General features: G+C 42.6%; 1 protein-coding gene across 3 annotated transcripts in view; it reads left to right on the top strand.

The window, feature by feature from the left end:
* Positions 1-11667: 11667 nt before the first annotated feature.
* The window catches only part of cltcl1.S (clathrin heavy chain like 1 S homeolog), a 47407-nt gene continuing 46951 nt past the window's right edge, over positions 11668-12123 (top strand). For all 3 annotated transcript variants that reach the window (XM_018244110.2, XM_018244109.2, XM_041580298.1), the window contains exon 1: positions 11668-11831. In XM_018244110.2, coding sequence (XP_018099599.1) covers positions 11790-11831 — 42 coding nt within the window. In that variant the 5' untranslated portion in view covers positions 11668-11789. The remainder of the gene's footprint in view (positions 11832-12123) is intronic.

Below are 12123 nucleotides of genomic sequence, written 5' to 3'. Positions count from 1 at the left end.
TAAAATCTCCCCTCCTGTTTTAGGAGGCTTATTCTGTGATTGATATAGAAGGAAGTAATTATAGCTGTGGCAGCAATGACTATAATTTTTGACAATGAGCTTCAAAATTAAATTCCCAGTCAAGCTGAAAAAACAACACAAATCAGACATCTTGGGCCTTCCATTTTCAAGGAAGCATTGCATAAGTTCTTTCTTTTACAGACTTTCAGAAAAGGGTTTCTTTTGTGAGCAATAAAGGGAGGATAAAAAGCTACAGTATATGGGTGTTAGTAAACCTGCCATACAAACGTAAAATTAGCCAATTTTCCAGGAAACATTTTATTTATAAAACAATGCTAAGCAATATTACCTTTATTTTCAGGGGAAAATTGTTACTTTTTGTTCTGATTCCAGTTTCCTTTTAAAGTCAAAATAATTCAGTTGCACCACTTCACCAAATGGCTCCAACATGGTGGTGTTGCATTTGCAAATTACCACTAAAGGGTGTACATGTGAAAATTAACATTGAATAGCTATTTAGAACATCTTGATGCTTAAACACTCCAATAATAGTGGACAGATCTCAAACAGATGTGTTGTGGTTTACCAAATTTCTTTTACTGCCTTTTTAATCAGGAAAGGAGCATCTGGAGCATCATGAAAATAAAATGTTTGGAGTTACATCCATAAGACTTTTAGGTATCCACCCTAATAAAATTAACCTAAGCGCAAGAGTACTAATGAAGTTAGGAACGCTAGCGAAAATTCACTATGAAATACTCGCCCAGCCAAAGTAATGCTAGTGAAAAATTCTCCAGCGTTCGGCTGCTGAGGCACAACTTTGCATTTTAGAGAATTAGTATAGTGGGAACGAATTTACTCTTGGCAAAGTAGTGCGGAGTGTGGCGAAGTGGTCGCTGGCGTAAATTCTCCCTTTAGTGAATTTGCCCCATTGAATAGACCTAAAAACAGCCCTCTTTTAGTGGCTTGATAGTCTTTAGCTCAAAAGAATGGATAAAGGGCTGTGCTTGACAAAAATGTTCACAAGAAATACTGCTGCTTATTGTTTATAGCTTGATTTTAATAGATTGGACTGGTGTCAACGTACATTTTGGGTTACTGTAGGCAATTTTTTTGTTTACTCTTTGTTTGCTTAATTTGCAATGACACTATATTCTTTAGCTTCATGTGCCCACAGAGGTAGTTAGTCTGTTTATCTCAGACAGGGAAAATAGGGAAGGTAATAATTCAGGCCTCAGCAGTTGGGTTCAAACATTCTCCCTCTTAGTTGTAGCCTTAGTAAATAGTCAGTAATGGCTCAGTTAATAAAGTAAATTATTATAAAGTAAATTATGGGACCTCCACTCTTCTATTTTCTCTTATTGTTAGATATTTCTCTAGGGTGTCACATGAAAACCATGATTAACAGATAAACTTAATTTTGATGAGGTTCTGTGTAATGGCATAATGTTACGCTTTCATCTTCCTTTACTCTTTTAGCCATTTATTCTAAAAGCTACCCATCCAAGAGTCATGCAGTAGGAGACATCTGAGTAGTAAGAAGGTGTGGACAAAAAGTCTGCCATATTTTAAAAATAAAAGCAAAGCAATACTACCATCTAATTGCCTTTGTGCAGCAAAGGCTATAACTACATCCATAAATATGTCTGTGAAATATTTGGTTTCTGTTTTATTAACTATAGTATGTAACAGCATAAAAAATAGACTTCTCTGTTTCATTCTGCCTGTTCTTTCAATAAATATTATTTGCTGCAATCTAGAACTATTTTAAGAATAACATTGGTCTGCTATGTTGATGGTATTTTAATTAAGGAAATGAACAAATTATGGAACAGTAAGTCTGCTGATGGTTTGATGATAACTATAGGAATGCACGAGCACGTAATACAAATGAAAAAACATTTTTCGTAATATGAACGGTTAGATTTCACCCTTAAATGCCTTTAAGGTCCGTATTCATTCATGAGGGAGTGGAGCTTATCTTATCTGAGCAGAATCTACAAAAAGGTGTCTCAGAGTAGTTTTTTTTTTTAAACCAAGTATTTAACTAAATTTTATCTATAGAAATAAGTCAAATCAACTGGACTTGCTGTGTTTTTTCCTTGAAGATTTTTCCCCAGTCATACAACTGGCTTTCTCAATTCAGAATAACTTGTAAATCTTCTAGAATATATATATGCAATGTTGCTCCAATCAGCATAATCTGTTTATCATAATCCACAATGATGTCATTAAATTAGGTGTTGATTGTATTTGCAAGAGTGGAGCTTTGATGTGTTATTAAACCTTCCGTGGAGAGATGCCAAAACAGCATTGTATGTGGCAGACAATAGATGTCCCCCCCCCCCACACACACACACACCTCTATTCAAACTTGGTTTTTCAGTTTTTACATATATGGCCTTTTTTGTACCAGTCGCTCTCCCGGTCTAGAATCTGGACTTGGCAGTCTTCAAATGTGTGTCCTTTTTCTTTTATATGTAGGTGCACGGCTGAGTTCTGACTAGAGGAGATGACTCTTCTGTTCTGCGCCATATGCTGGTGTAACTGTTGTTTGGTTTCTCCCACATACAAATCAGAGCAATCCTCACTTATACACCTCATACTTTTATACTTAAATCCAGGGCCGGAACTAGGGGTAGGCAGAGTAGGCACGTGCCTAGGGTGCAAAGCTGGGAGGGCGCCAGGCACATACCTCCTCTGTTGCCTACCCCAAGTACAGTTCCCTTCTCTGCCCGACTCTGCATTTTTTCTCTCTTTTTGCGCTTCTGCGCATGCGCGCGCAGGCGCCGGGCCTGCCTAGGGCGCCTGCCCAGCGTGGTCCGTCACTGCTTAAATCTCAGAGTGCATTGGTGCAACAGCTGCTGTAACTGCAAAAAATGAAAACAGCTGTCTCTGCTGGCTGTAGCCAGTGTCCTGCTGCACTTCAAACACCCCTATCCATGTGCTTCCTGAGGAAAGGACACTGGAGACATTCTTTCAGAAGATGTGGAGGAATTCATGGAATTGAAAGACCAATCCGGTCTAGAGATGAAAGTAACTTTCTGTAACCCTCTTCCATTTCCACATTCCCCTATGTTACTGTGTATATAACCCATATACAGTATACTGTATAAAAAAAAAATCTAAATTGGAAACAGAACATATTCTTTTTGTTATCATTCAGTATTTATTTTGGAACAATTCTTACAGGCCACTCATTATACTTTGAGACAGAGAAATGAGATCTGTCACATATGCTGTTAATTCTAGAAAATATTGATAGTTAGCAGGCCTGCTTAGAAGTTGACTGTAGCTCTTGATATCTCGGCTTTAGACGTTCATATATTTGCATGGGAACCACAAGACAGCTCTGGTACTGGCTGTTTTCAAAGTGGCCCACCAAAAATGTTCAGCTTCCATACGTTCCACAGCCCTAAAAGATTGTAAATTGAATGCACTCCGAAAGCATATAGATCTTGCTTTCTGCATGTAACTAATTACAAGTCCCTGGACCACCATTAGAATTCTGCTTTTCCTATTGTGCCAGATTAGTACAAAGTACATAGTACAAAATACTGATTGGGGTCCCTACCACCCGAACCACCAGTGCCCTGGTTAAGTGTCTCATTTACCTACCCAAAAGACATTTCTTCAGGTAAGGCATTTGTGGTACAATTTTTGGTTAGTGTTTGTTATTTTTTTGTCCTCTTTGATGCAGTGGTAAAGCTTCAACTACATGCATGTCATTTATCATTATCATCATATCACAATAAAATATTTAAAGACCAATTGCAAATTGTATCAGAATACCATTATCTACATTATAATAAAATTACATTATAATAAATAAATTTAAATGTAAACATCCCCTTTAACAAACAAGGGATACAATATAAAAATAAGATCAGAGAATGCTGTCCATAAGAGTTTATAATTTAAATGGTAAAGGAACAGTTAACATAAAAATAACTATAAATAGGCCTCTAAACAAAAAGCATTTGAAGTTTTAGTGGGAAAGTCATATTAGGGAATTCCTGACACAGGTAGAAGCTCCTTAGAAGTTTTTTAATTAGAAATGGAATGAGTTATGAGAGAGTTAAGAGAGCCAAAGATTAGAAGCAAAGCAAAGGAGTGTATTTTAAGATTAGACCTGAGAAATAGGATGGCCTTGAATGTAAATGATAGTATTTTTATTATATGTATCCCACCCTTGAGTGAGCCTAAAATGTGTTGAAATAGTCTGACTTACTGCCAGTGTATACCGGGCACCCTGAGGCTATGGGCAACTCCCTGCAACTGGCAGCAATGTGTAGCGGCCCCTTTAAGCACCTTACACTCAGGTGGATTCCGAGGCGTATCCTGGTGCACAAACCAACCAGCTCTAAATAACAGCAGTCCAGGGGTTGTTACAAACACATAAACTTCTTTATTGAGCAGGCAGGCAGTGGAACTGTTCACAGCAAACAGGCAATATGAATCTTCTGGTACATTCACAGCAATCAGTGGAAAACCTTTACAATTTGTAGAGGTTATTCACCTTTAAGTTAACTGTTAGTATGTTATACAATGGACAAATCTAAACAACTTTCCAATTGGTCTTCATTATTACTTTTTTTATACTTTTCAAATTCTTTGTCTTCTTCTTTTGAATCTTTCCAGCTTTCAAACTGACCCCATCTAAAAAAAAAAAAAAAAAAAGCAAAAGCTACACATGTATTGTTATTGCTACTTTGTATTACTAATCTTTTAATTCAGGGCCTCTCCTATTCATATTCCAGTCTCTTATTCAAATCAGTGCATGATTGCTAGAATAATTTGTACCCAAGCAACCAGATTGCTAAAATTGCAAACTGGAGAGCTGGTGAATAAAAAGATAAATAACTCAAAACCCCTGCCTAGAGACAGCATTTAAAACAGACTTTAAAATAGTTGCGAAAGAAGATACAGGTACAAGGTAATGTGGAGTATGTTGCACTAGTAAAAGTGGGAAATAAACTAAATAAGTGTTGGTTGTTTCTAAACTAAGGGTGTATTGTGCAATGCTGAACAGATGAAATAGATTTGGCAAAGGTTGAGACGTGCAACAAAAAGACAGATGAAAATCAAACATAACTCCTCTGCAGTGAACCTGTGTCAGGCTTGGCCACAGGTGAGTGGCTGGTAGTTAGGAGCCTTGGTGCTGTATAACACGAGTACAGCGGGTATTTGAGGTTTTGATAGGCCGGAAACATGTTATGCAGAAGAGTATTTTAATAATGAAAAGTATGGCAATATAACTTAAACAAAAGATAAATAATATAAGTTCTTACACCAGGTTGGTGGTCAAGGGCAGGCAACAATAAAGCAAGTCCGAGAAACAGGCTGAGGTCGGGGGCAGGCTGATGGCAAAACAAATCCGTATGGCAGGCGGAGGTCGGAGGCAGGCTGATGGCAGAGGGTAGTCCAGTAAACAAGCCGAGGTCAATTACCAGGAGATCAAACAGAGAGCAGGTAAGGGGAACTGTAGCAGAGAACAAAGGCACAGGGAACAAGGCAGGAATCTCAGGAACAAGCAGGAATCAGGAGTCACAGGAACAAGGAGTATGCAGGATCTAGCTTGGGAGCTTCAATGATCAAGCACCGGGGTAACATTAGTAACAGGCTTATAAAGGCCCTTAATTATCAAATTAACAACACCTGGTAGAGCAAGAAGGAGAAGGAGGTGAGCAAACAAAGGTAGAAGGTCTTTAATCATACCAGTTGAATCAGAATCCAAAGGTCTCCAGTGGCTCAATGAAATAATGCAGGAGCTTGTAAGTGTAAAGTTCAGAGTTCGATCCCAGGTAGCTCCTGACGTTACCCCCCCCCTCAAGGATCAACCACCGGGCGATCCCAGGATCTGGTGGAACCTCCCTTATAGCAGAGTTCTTGATTATAGTCCACATATTGTCCTACAGAATATTATAGTTAAGATTAGCAGAGTACATAGTGAATAAGGCAAGGAAACATGAACATTGTGGCATGTGGATAAATTGAAATAAAGAAAAAGCACATATGAAAAAACTCAATCTTAGAACAAAACAGACAAAAAGAAAGAGTTGCTCCAAAAATAACCCAAGTGGAGGAAATGGCAAAACTTGTGGAACATCAAAATCAGGGGCCAGGACCGGTAGAATGGCAGAAACATGAGCCACTGCAGGACAGTTGCCAGGAACTTGAACCGCTACCAAGAAAAGGAACCAAAACAGATTGGCAGACAGGAACATGAGCCAGAGTGGCAGAGTTGCCAGGAACTGGTACCACAGCAAAGGATGGACAGAGCCAGGATAAATAAATTACCAGAAATGGGAGCCAGAGCAGGAACATCAGCCAGGTTGGAAGCTGTAACAGAAGAGGAGTCGCCAGGGTCGGAAGCCAGATCAGGAGAGTCGCCAGGGTCGGAAGCCAGATCAGGAGAGTCGCCAGGGTCGGAAGCCAGATCAGGAGAGTCGCCAGGGTCGGAAGCCAGATCAGGAGAGTCGCCAGGGTCGGAAGCCAGATCAGGAGAGTCGCCAGGGTCGGAAGCCAGATCAGGAGAGTCGCCAGGGTCGGAAGCCAGATCAGGAGAGTCGCCAGGGTCGGAAGCCAGATCAGGAGAGTCGCCAGGGTCGGAAGCCAGATCAGGAGAGTCGCCAGGGTCGGAAGCCAGATCAGAAGAGTCGCCAGGGTCGGAAGCCAGATCAGGAGAGTCGCCAGGGTCGGAAGCCAGATCAGGAGAGTCGCCAAAGTCAGCCAGCAGAGCAGAAGAATCAGCCAAGGCACCCCTTACAGGTGGCGGACCAGCAGAGGCACCCCTTACAGGTGGCGGACCAGCAGAGGCACCCCTTACAGGTGGCGGACCAGCAGAGGCACCCCTTACAGGTGGCGGACCAGCAGAGGCACCCCTTACAGGTGGCGGACCAGCAGAGGCACCCCTTACAGGTGGCGGACCAGCAGAGGCACCCCTTACAGGTGGCGGACCAGCAGAGGCACCCCTTACAGGTGGCGGACCAGCAGAGGCACCCCTTACAGGTGGCGGACCAGCAGAGGCACCCCTTACAGGTGGTGGCTTGCCCAGGACAACAGGAAGACCATCATGAACAGCAACAAGACTGGTAGACTCTGGAGCACCAGAACTATCAGATCCCGTAGCAGGTACGGCAGGTCTAGAAGTGGATTTGTCCTTGGGCCCAGAGGCCACAGTACACAGGTCCTCACAGACTGAAGCCGGCAAGGCTGCTGGCTCGGAGGCTGGAATCGGCAAGGCTGCTGGCTCGGAGGCTGGAAGCGGCAAGGCTGCTGGCTCGGAGGCTGGAAGCGGCAAGGCTGCTGGCTCGGAGGCTGGAAGCTGAAGTACTGGCACAGGAGCTGCAGACGGGACCACTGGCACAGGAGCTGCAGACGGGACCACTGGCACAGGAGCTGCAGACGGGACCACTGGCACAGGAGCTGCAGACGGGACCACTGGCACAGGAGCTGCAGACGGGACCACTGGCACAGGAGCTGCAGACGGGACCACTGGCACAGGAGCTGCAGACGGGACCACTGGCACAGGAGCTGCAGACTGGAGGGCTGGCACGAGAATGGACAGAGGCAGCTTTCGGGGAGCCGGCACGGGAACAGGCAGCTTTCGGGGAGCCGGCACAGGAACAGGCAGCTTTCGGGGGGGCCGGCACAGGAACAGGCAGTGGCACAGGTTGAGGCAGCCGTTGGGATGCAGGCACAAAGGCTGGAAAAGACTGGGGAGCTGGCACAGTTATATTAGAAAAAGAAACAAATTGAGGTTCAGGCCTGAGACTCAGAGAGGCCGATACAGGATCGGTAACAGACATGGTAGCAGACTGAGGAGTAGGTAGAGAGTGGAAGACAGGCTGACACTGGGAGACTAATCGGCCCTTGAACCTAGTGGTAAATGCGGTAGGTATTTTATCCTCATCCGATTCCACATCTTCCCAATCTTCCTCATCAGAAAAATCTGTACAGTCCTCTTCAATAGAGAAATTCTCCAAATCTTCCTCATCCGATATATTCCCCCAATCAACTTGGAAAGAATCATCTACCTCTGAATCTTCATAGGAAAAGGTAGTAACAGGTTGACAGGTACTTGGTCTTTGTAACTTGGAGCAAAAATTAGAAAACCTTGGAACAGGAGGGGTGAGCTGGAAAGGCTTGGTTTGTTTAACAGAAGAAGAATCCTTGGAAGAAAATAAATTGGAAGCAACTGGCCACAAATCTCCGGTAAATGTTGCCTTTAGAAAAGATAGAAAGGAACAGGGGTCCTCTAAAAAATGAGCTTCTTCATCAATACATGCCTCAGCCCACTCCAAGACCTTACCTCCCAAAAGAAACAGAATAATTAACTTGCTTATCATATTATCAGGGGCTTCTTTGACAAATGGAACCATAGAAAACTTCTTGCACAAATCAAGTAGATCATGAAAGGAATCATCTTCACCCTCATACCTTTTAATGGAGGAAAGCCATTCTGCAGATTGTTGTAGTTCAGACTGCACAGCAGAGGTGTCACCAGCAGGCTCCTGATTAAATGGCTTGATCATTCTGTCAGGCTTGGCCACAGGTGAGTGGCTGGTAGTTAGGAGCCTTGGTGCTGTATAACATGAGTACAGCGGGTATTTGAGGTTTTGATAGGCCGGAAACATGTTATGCAGAAGAGTATTTTAATAATGAAAAGTATGGCAATATAACTTATAAACAAAAGATAAATAATATAAGTTCTTACACCAGGTTGGTGGTCAAGGGCAGGCAACAATAAAGCAAGTCCGAGAAACAGGCTGAGGTCGGAGGCAGGCTGATGGCAAAACAAATCCGTATGGCAGGCGGAGGTCGGAGGCAGGCTGATGGCAGAGGGTAGTCCAGTAAACAAGCCGAGGTCAATTACCAGGAGATCAAACAGAGAGCAGGTAAGGGGAACTGTAGCAGAGAACAAAGGCACAGGTAACAAGGCAGGAATCTCAGGAACAAGCAGGAATCTCAGGAACAAAAGCAGGAATCAGGAGTCACAGGAACAAGGAGTATGCAGGATCTAGCTTGGGAGCTTCAATGATCAAGCACCGGGGTAACATTAGTAACAGGCTTATAAAGGCCCTTAATTATCAAATTAACAACACCTGGTAGAGCAAGAAGGAGAAGGAGGTGAGCAAACATAAAGGTAGAAGGTCTTTAATTATACCAGTTGAATCAGAATCCAAAGGTCTCCAGTGGCTCAATGAAGTAATGCAGGAGCTTGTAAGTGTAAAGTTCAGAGTTCGATCCCAGGTAGCTCCTGACAAGTTGTTTGGAAGGTAGTCCAGAAGACAGAAAGGCAATCTGTGGCTTTGTAAATGACAGAAGGAAAATGGTTTGGAGCAGACAGTATTTTTTTTTTATAATCTCTTTTATTTTTCAAAAATAGATACATTGACAGAGGATAACGTAAATATCTTTTCCAGTATAGAACAGTGAAAGTAGAACACATCAGCACAATTCCATGTAGTATAACATACATTGAACTTATTGTTTTGTGGAGCAGACAGTATTATAGAGTAAGAAGAGCAGGGTCCCTAAGATTGGGCATTGTTATATTGCCATAAAGATGCATAGGGTTGGGAATTGTCCCTCAATAATATAGCCTATATTTTTCTGCATAGCTAAAAATAACTAAAATAAGGCAATTAACATGTGTAAATGGAGTCAAGAATACGCTGACTTTTGGTCAAAATAACTTATTCAAAGTACTCAATGGTAGTTTTATTGGAAAAAACAAGTAATCAATATCAAAGCAAAAAACAAATACAATAAAAAAACAAAAAGTTCACTCAGTGGGATGAGTGTTTAAAATATTGGATCACAATTTCACTGACAGTTTTAGAGGAATTAACAATAAATTAACAATAATGCACAGAACTGCAAAGGTAAAGGAGGGCAACTTTCAGCAAAAAAAACAAGCAGAAGTATTAATTCTGCAAGCTCTTTTTAAATTACCTAGTACCTGAAAGTGCATGGTTTCACTGAAAGAGGGTGGCTTCCTGGGTATAACTGGGCATGACCAGGCAAACGAGAAGTTTTCTAAATTCTCTCACTCTGTCAGAGAACCTGATATGCAGTGCCTTCTCTCACAACAAATAGATGGAGACAGTATCATACAATATATATATATAAAAGCCTATGGTGAAAATAAGAAATGGTTGATGGAAACTGTTAAAGAGCAAAGCCCACGAGGAGTTTTTCTAGTACTCTGGCATTCCATTTACTAACTGATAAACACTCTTGCAGCATGAGGAGAAGTATCGATGTTTAAAGTAGTGATGAACCGAATGCAGGATTCGGCCTTTTTCAGCAGCATTCGGATTCAGCCGAATCCTTCTGCCCCTTCGAAATGAATCATAAATTGCATATGCATATTAGGGGCAGGGAGCAGGCCCGGACTGGCAATCTGTGGGTTCTGGCAAATGCCAGAGGGGCTGCTGTATGGTTCCATAGAAAGTTACCATATAGTGGGCTGGTAGGAGGCTGTTTTGGGCTGGTAGGGGGCTGTTTGGGCCTCTGTGTACTTGGAATGGCAGGGCCTATTTTGACTCCCAGTCCAGGCCTGGCAGGGAGGGAAATCACGTGACTTTTTGTCACAAAACAAGGAAGTACAAATGTTTTCCCCTTCCCACCCCTAAATTGCATATGCAAATTAGGATTAGGATTCGGTTTGATATTCGCCCGAATCTTTCGTGAAGGATTCTGGGGTTCACCCGAATCCAAAATAGTGGATTCGGTGCATCCCTAGTTTAACGGGATAAGTTAGCAGCTATGTCCAAATACAAGTTGCTGATTCATTCCCATAAAGACAGATGCATGTAATGTTTTCAAAAATGGTCTGTTTTTTGGAAAAGGGATCAGTTGACAATCAGGGCTTGTCCTCCAACCCCAACATTTTTTTTGCTGAGCTTTGAGATCAATGTATAGAGAATATCTTCAGGTATTCAATTCATTATATATGAACCCTGCAGTGTAAGCAGGCCCGGATTTGTGGAAAGGCCACCTAGGCCCGGCCTAGGACGGCAGGATCTTAGGGGGTGGCATGCTGCCCAACCACAACCACATTGGTTCAAAAACATTGTGATACGCTGGAGATACAACCATTTTTTTTAAATTTCCTGTGCGCCAATCCACATTGCTCCTGTCCAGATGATGAAAATTTGCACGAATAAAGGGGAGGGGACAGGGGCGACGAACGGCAGTGGGCCTAGGGGTATCCTCTATGCTAATCCAGCCCTGAGCCTATGGATTTGATTTCATGCCTTTTTAGACTCCTTGGAAAAAATAGAAATACCCCCATCCTACTGTTTTCCTAGTCTAGTTAATTTAGAAATAATAATAAATTGTTCTCATATTAAGGCAAGAAACAAAAAAGAAATACCTCCATCCTACTGTTTTCCTATTCTAGTTCATTTAGAAATAATAATAAATTGTTCTCATATTAAGGCAAGAAACAAAAACGAAATACCCCCATCCTACTGTTTTCCTATTCTAGTTCATTTAGAAATAATAATAAATGACAAAACATTTACAAAACGACTCTCAAGTAAGGAACCCAGCAGAGGGAGTAAGAACCATAAAAGACCCATGGCTTCCATTCACGGTTACCAGGGCAACGTCCCCTCCTCTATTTTCCCATATTTGAGCCTGCGCAGCCGGCGTGACATTGCGCATGCGCTGATCCTGATTCAGTCATACCGTGTGTCCCGGGCGCCGCTGGCGGAGTCTCCTCAGGACACAGATTTGGTTGGATTGGAGTGAGAGGCCCGGGACAGCCAGCCAGCATGGCGCAGATATTGCCTATCCGTTTTCAGGAACACATACAGGTAAAGGGCTGTTTTTTATTAAACGTGACGGGGGAATGGAGCCATTTACATCTGGATGCAGAAGAGAAAACTGGGGGTCTCTGCATGAAATTGCCAATGTATTGGTTCTATCGTGGTGAGCACAAGGAATTGATGCGATTTAATAGGGCGGCGGGCAGCATCTGGTTGGCAAAGGAGAAGCAGAAATAAGCAAGTATCGCCCTGTGTAAGGTAAATCATTAGGAAACCGTTATCCAGCTGTGTCAGAACTACAACTCCCATCAACCCCAGCTGCAAGGGAAGGATACTGTAG

The sequence above is a fragment of the Xenopus laevis genome, chromosome 1S (assembly GCF_017654675.1).
Source record: "Xenopus laevis strain J_2021 chromosome 1S, Xenopus_laevis_v10.1, whole genome shotgun sequence".
Lineage (NCBI taxonomy): Eukaryota > Metazoa > Chordata > Amphibia > Anura > Pipidae > Xenopus > Xenopus laevis.
The sequence above is the reverse complement of the archived record's forward strand: the minus strand, read 5'-3'. Positions and strand labels throughout refer to the sequence as shown.